The sequence below is a fragment of the Chiloscyllium plagiosum genome, unplaced genomic scaffold, assembly GCF_037043375.1.
Source record: "Chiloscyllium plagiosum isolate Xiang-an unplaced genomic scaffold, Cpla_swu_hap1 HiC_scaffold_15, whole genome shotgun sequence".
Lineage (NCBI taxonomy): Eukaryota > Metazoa > Chordata > Chondrichthyes > Orectolobiformes > Hemiscylliidae > Chiloscyllium > Chiloscyllium plagiosum.
In genome coordinates this window covers 8366511-8380443 of record NW_028270153.1, presented here as the reverse complement: position 1 = coordinate 8380443, position 13933 = coordinate 8366511, and the positions used below count along the sequence as shown (strand labels likewise).

At 40.8% G+C, this 13933-nt stretch overlaps 1 protein-coding gene across 2 annotated transcripts in view; it reads left to right on the top strand.

Moving 5' to 3' along the window:
• asip1 (agouti signaling protein 1) overlaps positions 1 to 13933 on the top strand; it is an 85410-nt gene that overhangs the window by 57931 nt on the left and 13546 nt on the right. For both annotated transcript variants that reach the window (XM_043710878.2, XM_087994714.1), the window contains exon 2: positions 11275 to 11456. In XM_043710878.2, the coding sequence (XP_043566813.1) occupies positions 11275 to 11456 (182 nt within the window). The remainder of the gene's footprint in view (positions 1 to 11274; positions 11457 to 13933) is intronic.

Here is a 13933-nt window from a genome sequence, read left to right as displayed (position 1 = left end):
TGGTTAGGCCACTTTTGGAATATTGTGTGCAATTCTGGTCTCTCTCCTATCGGAAACTTGAAAGGGTTCAGAAAAGATTTGCAAAGGTGTTGGAAGGGTTGGAGGATTTGAGCTACAGGGAGAGACAGAATAGGTTGTGGCTATTTCCCCTGGAGCGTCAGAGGCTGAGGGGTGACCTTACAGAGGTTTATAAAATCATGAGGGGCATGGATAGGGTATAGATCCTGTCTATACAAGGTCTTTTCCCTGGGGTAGGGAAGTCCAGAACTAAAGGGCATAGTTTTAGGGTGAGAGGGGAAAAATATAAAAGAGACCTAATGAGCAACCTTTTCACGCAGAGGGTAGTGCTTGTGTGGAATAGCTGCTAGAGGAAGTGGTGGAGGCTGGTGCAATTCCAACATTTAAAAAGCATTTGGATAGGAAATGAATAGGAATGGTTTAGAGGGATATAGGCCAAGTGCTGGCAAATGGGACTAGATTAGGTTAGGATATCTGGTTGGCATGAATAAGTTTGGACCAAAGGGTCAGTTTCTGTGCTGTACATCACTATGACTCTAAAATTAACAAGGATGTTTTTGGAATTTATGCTTCCTGTTCCAAATTACAAAGACAAACTTGCAAACTTAACTTACTTTCATTGGGTGGGTAGGTTGTGCTGGAGGGGGGGAGGTGGGGTCTTGGTCCTTTAAAATCTCAGCAAGGCTGAGTAATTAAGATTAATTTTTAATTACACAAGGCTACAGAAGAGACTGATTAAAATCCAAAAATATCAAAATTATATGGTAAGAATATCTGTATTAAAAACCGGAATGCTAGTATTTGCAATGTTGCTCCTATCTCAGAGAAGAACAATTTGTTTCCTTCACTATGCTGGATGTGTGAAGCAATTTTCATGCAAAAGCAATGTGGGTTAAGTCACAAATATGGATTAAACTATCACATTATTAACAGAATTAAAAATCATGCTACTATCCTTATAGCTCTTCCTGCCAGGAAATGTATGTCATGGTATGCTGTGCTTGTCTGTCGTACCATCCTTATACATCATCCATAGTCTGTCTGCAATTGCTCCATGACATCCATCATCCAACCACACTTAAGTCAACCATTTTCTGTTGCTTTTCACGTTACCTTCTGGAAGGGATTTGTGCAGCTTTACAGCTTCAGATCAAATGACACATTTTGGAATGTCTTTTTTTTAGCATTTTTTACTCTTGCAATTTCAAGTAACTTTTTGCGTTTTTTTTTAGTTTATACCTTAGCATCCACCTTCACTGGTCATCTAGGTTTCTGAGGCAGGCAAGGAAATTGGATAGACAACAACATCTTAAGGGTTTTTCTCCATTTTACAAACCTTAGCTTTCCTCCTGTTAATATTCTTCACCTTTGTAAAACTACTTCTGGCTATCCCTATCCTTCTTCTCATTCTGCATTGCATCTATCATTTTCAGTTATCATTTGTACTGAATAGACAGATAAGTCTGTCTATCTTCTTGTAACAAGTTTTCAGAAAATTTGTAGTTCAGGTTGAGGTTCTGGATTTAGGGTTGCTCGCTGAGCTGGGAGGTTCATTTCCAGACGTTTCGTCACCCTACTAGGTAACATCTTCAGTGGGCCTCAGGTGAAGCAGTATACATGATTCCTGCTTTCTATTTATATGCTTGGGTTTCTTTGGGTCGGTGATGTTATTTCCTGTGGTGATGTCATTTCCTGTGGTGATGTCATTTCCTGTTCTTTTTCTCAGGGAGTGGTTGATGGGGTCTAACTTGATGTGTTTGTTGATAGAGTTCCAGTTGGAATGCCAAGCTTTTAGGTATTCTCGTGCGTGTCTTTGTTTGGCTTGTCCTAAGATGGATGTGTTGTCCCAGTTGAAGTGGTGTCCTTCCTTATCTGTATGTATCTTCTTGTTTTAGCATGTAACCACCCAGTTCAATCTTCATGTTAGTTTTTCCTGATGTATTTCCTCAAACTACAATTTCTTTTTTCTTCTTGATGCTCATTCTTAAATGATAGTCTGTACTTCTAGATTTTACTTACCTACAATGTTTACCAGGACCTCTGCTGATTACAGACTGAATAAATTTGGTAACAATATACTGTCTTGACTCACTATTCTCTTTGCTTGAAACATATTAGATTGTCCTCTTCTAGTTTGATTTTCATTTTTTCATCCCCATGAAGGCTGTTGAAAAATATCACATCTTATATTGTCATTATCACATTTCAGTAACATGTCTATCAACCTTTAGTGACAAATGCAGTTCAAGTTTCTTTCAAATTAATTAATAATAAAGCATATATGAATGTTCTTCTTTACTTCCAATTATTTATTGGAGATTGTTTTACTATCAAATATTGTACTCTTTTTCTTGTTCCTACTCCAGGTCTAAATTCAGACTGCTTTACATCAATTTCTGTTTCAAGTATGCTGTTATTTCTTTGAATTTTTCTATTCTTTCTTTCACTTTAACATTTGACTCATTAAATATACAGTTCTAAAATGATTCCACATTTACAGGGTCATGTGCCTTCACTGGGATCATCATTCTCTGATTTCTTACATCCCCAACAGGCTAATAATGGGGACCCACAATTAAAAGAGAAAAAAAAAATGATGACATCTTCTGAATTGATCCTTTTAAAGCTGACAATCTGAATCATACTAGTGAAATTTCAGGACACTTATTTTTGGAAGTAAATTAATGTAGATGACAGGGAAATGAATACCCCATTGTTTTATATTGTCTGCTATAAAGTCATATGAGATGTTCTTCCTCTCTTACCCACTGAGTGGCTGGTACTGATAATGAATAATTTTTCAGTGCCTCAAGTATGAATAACATCCTATACAGCTCAACCCAAGATTAGTTTATCTTGTAGGAAATGGAATTAATACAGTATTGACAAAATGCTTTAAACTGTGGTTTTACTGGACTGGAGACATCTGATGCCTGCAGTCAAGAGGTATTATATTACAGAATACTTCCTTTAAAACTTTTCAAACTTAACCATAGATTTTCAAAAGAGGTTTCAAATAAATTACCATGAGGTTATTAGTAAAGAAATCTCTCCTGTGTGCCAGTTATCTCCGTAGATGTTCCAGGGCTATGTCAATAAATGGCAAGAGTATCTCTCAAGTTGTCAATATTTCAGCTGATGTCAGACAGTAGCTTATAGTACAAAAAGACTGGACACTAACAAACATTGTAATGAATGTTTTACAGCAACAACATATTCAAAACTTTCAATTAGCAGTCAACTGCAATGACTTGTATGGATCTAATCAACACAGAAAAATTAAATACCAATTTTGATCTCTAATTTGTAGAGCTAGGATTTAATAAATATGCAGATGAACTTTTGAGGTATGCTGTGATGGAACTATGAATTTAGTACTCATGTGAGAGGGACCCTAAGAGAAGGTGGAACCAGAGTAGCTCTATGCTGTTAGAACATTGTGAATATATTGTTTTTAAACACTGTTTAAAGAAAATCTTGAGGTTTGGCCTGAGTTTATTTGAACAACAGATGAACCCACACTGAGATATAACCTTCACTAAGGCAGCATGGTGGCTCAGTAGTCAGCACTGTTTCCTCACAGCACTAAAGTCCTGGGTTCAATTCCACCCTCAGGCAATTGTCTGTGGGGAGCTTGAATGTTCTGTCTGTGTCTGTGTGAGTTACATCCAACAATCGAAAGAAGTGCAGGTTAGGTGGACTGACCATGGGAAATTGTCTGTAATGTCCAGGAATGTGTAGGTTGGGTGGATTAGCCATGGGAAATATAGGAACGGGGTGGGTATGGGTGGGATGCTCTTCAGAGTGTCGGCATGGACTTGATGGGTTGAATATTCTGCTTCCACACTGGAGAGATTTTATGAGTTTAGATTACCTCAGCTGTGTAAGTGTTGCCACCCAAAGGAGGGTTGGGAAAAAAAACAGTGACAGCCATGGATCAGTAGCAAGACATAATTCCTCTAAGTTAGAAAACTGTAGGTTCAACTCATTACTTCCAAAACTTGAACATGAAGGCAGAACCTGGAAAGTGAGAAATCTGGAAATCACAAGAATAGTTGAGCACATTTGTAAATAGTTTCACTTTTCACTATCCCCCATTGTGTCAAGAAATGGCAGTCCATGTCCACATGCAATAAGATCTGAAAAATATTTAGACTTGCGCTGAAACGTGAAAAGTAACATTTTTGCAAGGCAATGACCATTTCCAATAAGAGATAATATTTGATGGTGTTATCATCTCCCACCACCAACATCCTGAGGGTTATCATTGACCTGACATTCAACTGGACTCATCATATAAATACAGTGGCTAAAAGAGCAGTTGAGGCTAGGAATACTGTGGTGAGTAACTCAATTTCTGACCTCCCTGTTAAAAGTTGTCCATCATCTAAAAGGCACAAGTCAGGAGTGTGATGGAATACACTCTATTTGTCTGGATGGGTGCAGCTACAACAACACTCAAGCCTTACACTATCCAGAACAAAGTGGCCCACTTAATTGGCACCACATCCACAAGCATCCAATCCCTCCAACACCAATGCGCAGGAGCAGCAGTGTGTACTAAATATAAGATGCACTAGAGAAGTTCACCAAAAGTCATCAGATAGCACCTTGCAAACCCATGACTGCTTCCATCTAGCAGGACAAGGACAATGGATACATAGGAAGACCACCACCTACAAGTTACTCTCCAAGCCACTCATTATCCTGACTTGGAAATATATCGCCCTTTCTTAACTGTCACTGGGTCAAAATCCTGGAATTCCCTCCCTAAGAGCATTGTGGGTCTATCTGCAACACATGGACTGCAGCATTTCAAGAAGACAGCTCACCCCCATCTTCTCAAGGATAACTAAGGATTGTAATAAATGCAGGGCAGGCAGTGATGCCCATGTCCCACATGTGAATAAAAAGAAAGGAAGCTTGTTATGGTTATTAGCTGTCAACAATCATGGAGGTGAATATTATGCATACATCTCACTGCTAAATAATCTCACTTCTATGTGTTAGTCACATGAGCAATCATATTGCATTTGCTTCAAGTAGACAGCCATGTCTCAAAATCTAAGAGGCACGGTCCGGGGGACACTCATCAATCAAAGCTTCCTGGAACAGTAAGTCAAAGGCAGCTTCCAACATCAGTCCTGATTTGGGCACAGTCAGGCATCTGGTGAGGGGGTTGATACAAGTACAGTACAGGGAGTTGTCACTGTCAGCTTCGTGGGTCTGTGCCGATAAAGTGTGAAGCTGGAAAAGCACAGCAGGTCAAGCAGCATCAGAGGAGCAGGGGAGTCAATGTTTTAGGTCAGAACCTTTCAACAGGCTGTACACTAATTTGAGAAGTTGTGAGAACACAGCTGTGGAGTTATACTGATATCAGTCAGGGGTCTGGTCAATCATTGTTTGGGGCTAAGTTGCTTAAGGGAGTAGGTCATGGTCAGTGCAGGGTTCGTTTATGAAACATCAAGGAGGGATGGGGGTTTTCAGGGTCTGGTACATAGGAGGGTGGGGAATTTACTGGAGTGCAAGCAGAATGCTTGGATGCAGATGAGATTTCAAAAGTGAAGGGGGGCACACAATATGCAAGGGTAAGAAGGAAGGTGCTAGAATGTAAGAGGGTTGTTGATGGTGAGCAGCAACCTGGTTGCCAAGGGAGGAACAGTGAACTACAAGATCTGACATATTCACCTCATATACCCAAGACTCGGGAGGTAGGCAGATCCAGACTCAGACAGCCTACTAAACGACACCTATGAGGTTGATGAGTTTGGCCATCAGAAAGGAGATTTTGATGTCTGAGGGTTCACCTGTTTGGTGAGGCTGAGCTGACATCTCATGGTTCGAGGAACCACTGTTACCTTTCATTATCTTGACAATCACAAATGTGTAATGGCAATGAAAAGGGTTAGGACCTAACCCAGAATGGGTGGGGTAAGTGCTTCATTCAATGATGGAGGGGTCTGCAAGATGTAGATATGTGGGACCCTTCAAAGGGAACTCCAATAGACATTCACCCACGCTGTGAGGAAGAAAGATTCTTGCAAGCTCATCATTCCTTGTAACCATTGCATTAATCTACTGTGTGCAGTCCAACTCCTTCACATTACACTCATGTCTTTTCATGCAGGCTAACAGTTTAACCCCACTAATACATGGAAAGATGGAGTTTAGTTGCCAATGTCACAGGGACCTGCTATTCACATTACATACTGATGGAGCACAATTGCTGATTTCGTACCTTGGTCAAAGGCACACCATCTAGAGATATAGATGGTTGGTTGCATTTGATGCTACACAAGGAACCAAACAAGTTCACGGAGGCAGCCAGATGATCATATGCCTAAGACAGTAGGATCCTTATGGTGTTGTTGCACTTCTTCATTCATTGTGTACAACTGACTGGTACACCTAACAAACCTGTTACTCCCATATCTGTTTACAGAGTTTGTGAACTCCTGGATTCCGGTACCGTGAGGTCCTCTTCTTGGAGATGAGCAGGTGCCAGGTCTCCACCAGTCCTTTGGGTGCCAGTAGCTGGGGCATTTCATCTTTGACCAGCTACAAACACAGCCAATGCAATAGCTAAACTGGTCATTTATTCATTACTAGTTATAAAATCTCTCCCTGCCCAAATCAACTGGCTTGTTCACCTACATATGAAAAGTGATTACATGTGAAAATATATTTCCTCGAATTCCAAGAGCAGCAATTACTGTTTTATATGCTGTTGCATTGTTTTGGAACTTTGGAAAAAAAAGTCAAAACAACAGCAATTTTAAAAGGGAGAAGAACAGATTAAGGGAGCACATGGGGAGGTCAGTGCAGGAGAGAGAGAGAAAGAAACTGACAGCACAGTGAACCTGCACAGTTACTGCCTTTGCTGTTTGAATTCATGTATGTTTGGGCATCGGAGTGCGTCTGGGAAAATTAACAAATAGTGAAATTCACAACTGATCTTGGAGGAATTGTTTGGGCGAAGTCACAGCACAGGAGCAGATAAGTCAATAGTTTTAACTGTGACTGACAGAAAGTCTGCAGTAGTGAGTAGAGTGAGTTTTTTCTCGATTATATGTTTTTTGAGATATGATTAAACTTAAAATATAAGCCATAACTATTCACTGGAGCAGTGTTTTGCAGAGGAATAAGACGGTGTTATTTTCTGGGTCTGTAGATTGTAAAGGAGCAAAAATGCCTTTAGTAGAGTGATATGCGCTTCTTGTCAGATGTGGGAGTATAAGGAGAATTTACGGGTTACTGTGGATTATATCCACAATAAATGCTGTTGGTTGTGAATCCTATCAGATCGAATGGATCGGTTGGAGAGACAATTAGAGGCAATGAGGAATTTGCAATAGCAACGGTATGTGATGGATGGCAGTTATAGGAAGGGGGAAAGCTCGCAGATACAATCACATAGATGGGTTAACTCCAGGAAAGGGAAGAGACATAGGTAGTTAGTGCAGGAGCCTTCTGCGCTATCCCCATTTCAAACAAGTATGCTGTTTTGGAAAAGTAAGGAGTGATTAATTCACAGGGGAACATAGCACGAACAGCCAAGTTTATGGAATTGAGACTGGCTGTAATGCAATTAGGGGTACATCAGGTTCCAAGAGATCAATTGTGTTAGGGGACTCTCTAGTCTGAGGTACAGACAGACGTTTCTGTGGCCAGCAGCGAAAAAGCAGAATGGTGTGTTGCTTCCCTGATGTCGGGATCAAGGATGTCTCAGAGAGGGTGCAGAATGTTCTCAAGGGAGAGACGGGCCAGCAAGAGATCATTGTCAACATTGAAACCAACGACATAGGAAGGAAAAAGGTTGAGATTCTGTCGGGAGATTACAGAGAGTTAGGCAGGAATTTAAAAAGGAGGTCCTCGAGAGTAGTAATATCTGGATTACTCCTGATGCTACGAACTAGTGAGGACAGGAATAGGAGGATTGAGCAAATGAATGCATGGCTGAGGAGCTGGTGTACGGGAGAAGGATTCACATTTTTGGATCTTTGGAATCTCTTTTGTGGTAGAAGTGACTTGTACAAGAAGGACGGACTGCACCTAAATTGGAAGGGGACTAATATACTAATATACAAGCGAGAGCTGCTTGGAAAGATTTAAACTAGTAAGATGGGGGCGGGGGGGGGGGGGGGGGGGGGGGGGGGGGGGGGTAGGACCCAGGGAGATAGTGAGGAAAGAAATCAATCTGAGACTGGTACAGTTGAGAACATACGCGAGTAAAACAGTCAGGGCAGGCAGGGACAAAGCAGACAACGGGCTAGGACTGATAAATTAAACTGCATTTATTTCAATGCAAGGGGCCTAACAGGGAAGGTAGATGAACTCAGGGCATGATTAGGAACATGGGACTGGGATATCATAGCAATTCCAGAAACGTGGCTCAGGGATGGACAGGACTGGCAGCTTAATGTTCCAGGATACAAATGCTACAGGAAGGACAGAACGGGAGGCAAGAGAAGATGGGGAGTGGCGTTTTTGATAAGGGATAGCATTACAGCTCTTCTGAGGGAGGATATTCCTGGAAATACATCCAGGGACGTTATTTGGGTAGAACTGAGAAATAAGAAAGGGATGATCACCTTATTGGGATTGTATTATAGACCCCCCAATAGTCAGAGGGAAATTGAGAAACAAACTTGTAAGGAGATCTCAGCTATCTGTAAGAATAATAGGGTGGTTATGGTAGGGGATTTTAACTTTCCAAACATAGACTGGAGCTACGATAGTGTTAAGGGTTTAGATGGAGAGGAATTTGTTAAGTGTGTACAAGAAAATTTTCTGATTCAGTATGTGGATCAGACTAGAGAAGGTGCAAAACTTGACCTACTCTTGGGAAATATTGCAGGGCAGGTGACTGAGACGTCAGTGGGGAGCACTTTGGGGCCAGCGACCATAATTCCATTAGATTTAAAATAGTGATGGAAAAAGATAGACCACTGCTAAAAGTTGAAGTTCTAAATTGGAGAAAGGCCAATTTTGACGGTATTAGGCAAGAAGTTTCAAAAGCTGATTGGGGGCAGATGTTCGCAAGTAAAGGGATGGCTGAAAAATGGGAAGCCTTCAGAAATGAGATGAGAATCCAGAGAAAGTATATTCCTGTTAGGGTGAAAGAAAAGGCTGGTAGGAATGCTGGATGACTAAAGAAATTGAGGGTTTGGTTAAGAAAAAGTAGGAAGCATATGTCAGGTATAGACAGGATACATTGAGTGAATCCTTAGAAGAGTATAAAGGCATCAGGAGTATACTTAAGAGGGAAATCAGGAGGGCAAAAAAGGGGACATGAGATAGCTTTGGCAAATAGAGTTAAGGAGAACCCAAAGGATTTTACAGATACATTAAGGACATAAGGATAATAGGGCCCTTCAAAGATCAGCAAGGCGGTCTTTGTGTGGAGCCACAGAAAATGGGGGAGATACTAAACGAGTATTCTGCATCAGTATTTACTGTGGAAAAGGACATGGAAGATATAGAATGTAGGGAAATAGATGGTGGCAGCTTGAAAAATGTCCATATTGCAGAGGTGGAAGTGCTGGATGTCTTGAAACGCATAAAGATGGATAAATCCCCAGGACCTGATCAGGTGTACCCTAGAACTCTGTGGGAAGCTAGGGAAGTGATTGCTGGGACTCTTGCTAAATATCGATATCATCGATAGTCACAGGTGAGGTGCCAGAAGACTGGAGTTTGCCTAATGTGGTGACACTGTCTAAGAATGGTGGTAAGGACAGGCCAGGGAACTAGATATCAGTGAGCCTGACGTTGGTGGTGGGCAAGTTGTTGGAGGAAATCCTGAGGGACAGAATGTACATGTATTTGGAAAGGCAAGGACTGATTAGGGATAGTCAACATGGCTTTGTGCGTGGGAAATCATGTCTCACAAACGTGACTGAGTTTTTTGGAGAAATAACAAAGAGGTGGTCTATATGGACTTCAGCAAGGCATTCGACAAGGTTCCCCACGGGAGACTGGTTAGCAACGTTAGATCTCATGGAATACAGGGAGAATTAGCCATTTGGATACAGAACCAGCTCAAAGGGAGAAGACAGAAGCTGGTGGTAGAGGTTTGTTTTTCAGACTGGAGGCCTGTGACCAGTGGAGTGCCACAAGGATCGGTGCTGGGTCCTGTACTTTTCGTCATGTATATATATGATTTGGATGTGAGCATAAGAGGTATAGTTAGTAAGTTTGCAAATGACACCAAAATTGGAGGTGTAATGGAAAGTGAAGAGGGTTATCTCAGATTACAACAGGATCTTGATCAGATGGGCCAATGGGCTGAGAAGTGGCAGGTGGAGTTTAATTTAGATAAATGCACGGTGCTGCATTTTGGGAAAGCAAATCTTAGCAGGACTTATACACTCAATGGTAAGGTCCTAGGGAGTGTTGCTGAACAAAGATGCTGGAGTGCAGGCTCATAGCTCCTTGAAAATGGAGTCGCAGGTAGATACGATAGTGAAGAAGGCATTTAGTACGTTTTCCTTTATCGGTCAGAGTATTGAGTACAGGAGTTGGGAAGTCATGTTGCAGTTGTACAGGACATTGGTTAGGCCACTGTTAGAATATTGCATGCAATTCTGGTCTCCTTCCTATTGGAAAGATGTTGTGAAACTTGAAAGGATTCAGAAAAGATTTACAAGGATGTTGCCAGGGTTGGAGGATTTGAGATATAGGGAAAGGCTGAACAGGCTGCAGCTGTTTTCCCTGGAGCATTGGAGGCTGAGGGGTGACCTTATAGAGGTTTACAAAATAATGAGGGGCATGGACAGGATAAATAGACAAAGTCTTTTCCCTGGGATGGGGGAGTCCAGAACTAGAGGGCATAGGTTTAGGGTGAGAGGGGAAAGATATAAAAGAGACCTAAGGGGCAACGTTTTCATGCAGAGGGTGGTACATGTATGGAATGAGCTGCCAGAGGATGTGGTGGAGGCTAGTACAATTGCAACATTTAAAAGGCATTTGGATGGGTATATGAATGGGAAGGGTTTGGAGGGATATGGGCTATGTGCTGGCAGGTAGGACTAGATTGGTTGGGATATTTGGTCGGCATTGGCGGGTTGGACCGATGGATCTATTTCATGCTGTACACCTCTATGATTCTATATTATCAGCTGTAAAATTGGTTTGGGCTGCATTCAGGATCTAAAAACCACAATATAATTGCAAGTTATTTATTATCATCAAAAATTATGTTGTCATCTTTGTTAATGCATAAGTAATCATCTATTTATTTTGCCTATTCTTTAGTTCACCAACATTCAAGATGGCTCGCACTGTGTACTTTTGTTGGATTCTCCAATACACCTGCTGCCTCCTTGTGTACTCACATCTGGTTATTGAAGAAAAAGACCCAGAAACTCCACAAAACAAGAATATTTCTGGTCTCCATCCTGAGCAGGAATCCAAGTATACTGGCATCTCCATTGTAGGTTAGTCATGAGATCATTGGGTATGATACCTGAGGGGATGGTGGTAAGTGGAAGGGAATAGAAAGTATTTTAAATTAGTTGTTTTGACTAAGGGTCAAGAGAAGAACATTGAAAATCACTTTTGATATGAAAAATCAAGTTATTTAATTTAAAGTTGTAGTGATCTATTAGAGATGGGGTCTGTCCTTTTTGACCTGATTTGCTATTCTTGTACTAGCATGCATACTCTCAAACTTGGTGATCAATTATTCTAGCAGGTCAGGCAGCATCCAAGGAACAGGAGGATTGACGTTTCAGGCATAAGCCCTTCTTCAGGAACACATTTTCCAGCAACACATTTTCAGCTCTGATCTCCAGCATCTGCAGTCCTCACTTTCTCCTCAATCAATTATTCTAATTTGCTTCATATATTAGTTAATTAATTCTCAGTGGTTAGCACTGCTGCCTCACAGCACCAGGGTCCTAGGTTCAATTCCAGCCTCGGGCAACTGTCTGGGTGGAGTTTGCACATTCTCCCCATGTTTGTGTGGGTTTCCTCTGGGTGCTCCGGTTTCCTCCCATAGCACCAAAGATGTGCAGGTTAGGTGAATTGGCCATGCTAAATCACCCATAGTGTTAGGTGCATTAGTCAGAGGGAAATGGGTCAGGGTGGGTTACTCTTCAGAGGGTCGGTGTGGACTGGTTGGGCCGAAGGGCCTGTTTCCACACTGTAGGTAATCTAATCTAAACTCTGAATATTTAGCTTTAAGAGAATAAATCATTCTATCAATAGTTATTCACAAGTCTTAGGAGACAAATTTCTGGGAAGTTTCACTCTCGGCAAGAAAGCACAATGGAGTAGAATTCCCATCAGACCTTGTATAATTTTAGTTGTATGTATAGAATTATTTAAATAGTTTGAATGGGCAACGGTAAGGCTGCATTAGTTGTAAAGTCTGTGACTGTGTGACTAGTGGCCAAGAACATATGAACAGATAAGAGTACGATTCTATGAATTATTAAAAACTCTTATAAAGAAATACATTTTTAGAGTTAATTGATCTCTCAGGGCTTTCCTTTATTTAATGATCCCAACTATCATTGAAATGCTCACTCTGCACCCTGTCTGACATCAGAAATGTTCTTATCAAAATTCCAAAATGTATTCAATCTGTAATTCATCCATTTGGAAGATGGAAGTGATCAGATGTTAATAATTGGCAATAAGACAAGTGATGGCTCAGTGTTATTATCGCTGGACTGCTAATCAGAGACCCAGTTAATATTCTGGTGAAAACCTGGGTTTGAATCCTGCCATGGTAGATTGTAGAATTTGAATTCAATAAAAATCTGGAATTAAGATTTAATGATGATTACAAATCCATTTTCAAAAGTCAGTAAAATCCATCTGGTTCACTAATGTCCTTTCAGGAAGGAAACTACCATTCTTAGCTGCTCTGGCCTACATGTGACTCCAGACCCACAGAAATATGGTTGACTCTTGATTGCTCTCTGGGATGGGCAATAAATGCCAGCATAGCCATCAATGCCCCATCTGTGAATGAATAAAACAAACATGAATGCAATTTTAAAGATAAATTACATTGGACAAAAGTTGCAGAATTATTTGATGAACTATCTGAAAGGGTTAATGAAGATAAATCAGGTGATGCATGTACGAACTTTCAAATGACATTTAATAGACCATGTAATAGACTTGTTAGAAACTGATAACCAAGTTCCATAGCCATGAAAGTGACCTCACCGTTGCCTTGGGCTCATGTCACACTACGTGACTCCACCACACTGTTCTGTATCTGGAAAATCTTCCTTAATGTCCTATTTTGACACCATTACCTTGATAAACTGTTATTATCACTCTACCTTAATTACCTCTAACACTCTTGGTCACCTGCAGAGACTTATTATTTGACAGTCCACTCACACCATCTGTAAGATCTTTTGATCTCTCTGCTCTTGATCCATCTGCACATGAATCCTGTGTTCTGTGTGTTTCCCTCTCACTGCTCTTGATCCATCTGCACATGAATCCTGTGTTCTGTGTGTTTCCCTCTCACTTCACCTGACGAAGGGGCTACAGTCCTAAAGCTTGTGATTTCGAATAAACCTGTTGGACTATAACCTGGTGTCATGTGATTTCTGACTTTGCCCACCCAGTCCAATACCGGAACCTTCACATTAAAATTAGCTGAGATAGCAAAGAGTAGTAGTTGATTTTCAAATTCAAAAGAAAGTATATACTGTGGTCCATTGGGAATTGATGATACACAATTATTCTTTTTGGTATTTATTAGTAAACTAGACTTGAGTATGGGAACATAGTTTTAAAGTTTACAGATAACACAAAATTAGAAATGTACTGAACAATAAGGAGGAGTGTATGAGATCAAGAGGGTATGGACAGGCTATTAAAACAGGAAGACACATGGCAGGTGAAATTTAATGCAACAAAGTGTGATGTGATTCATTTTGGATTT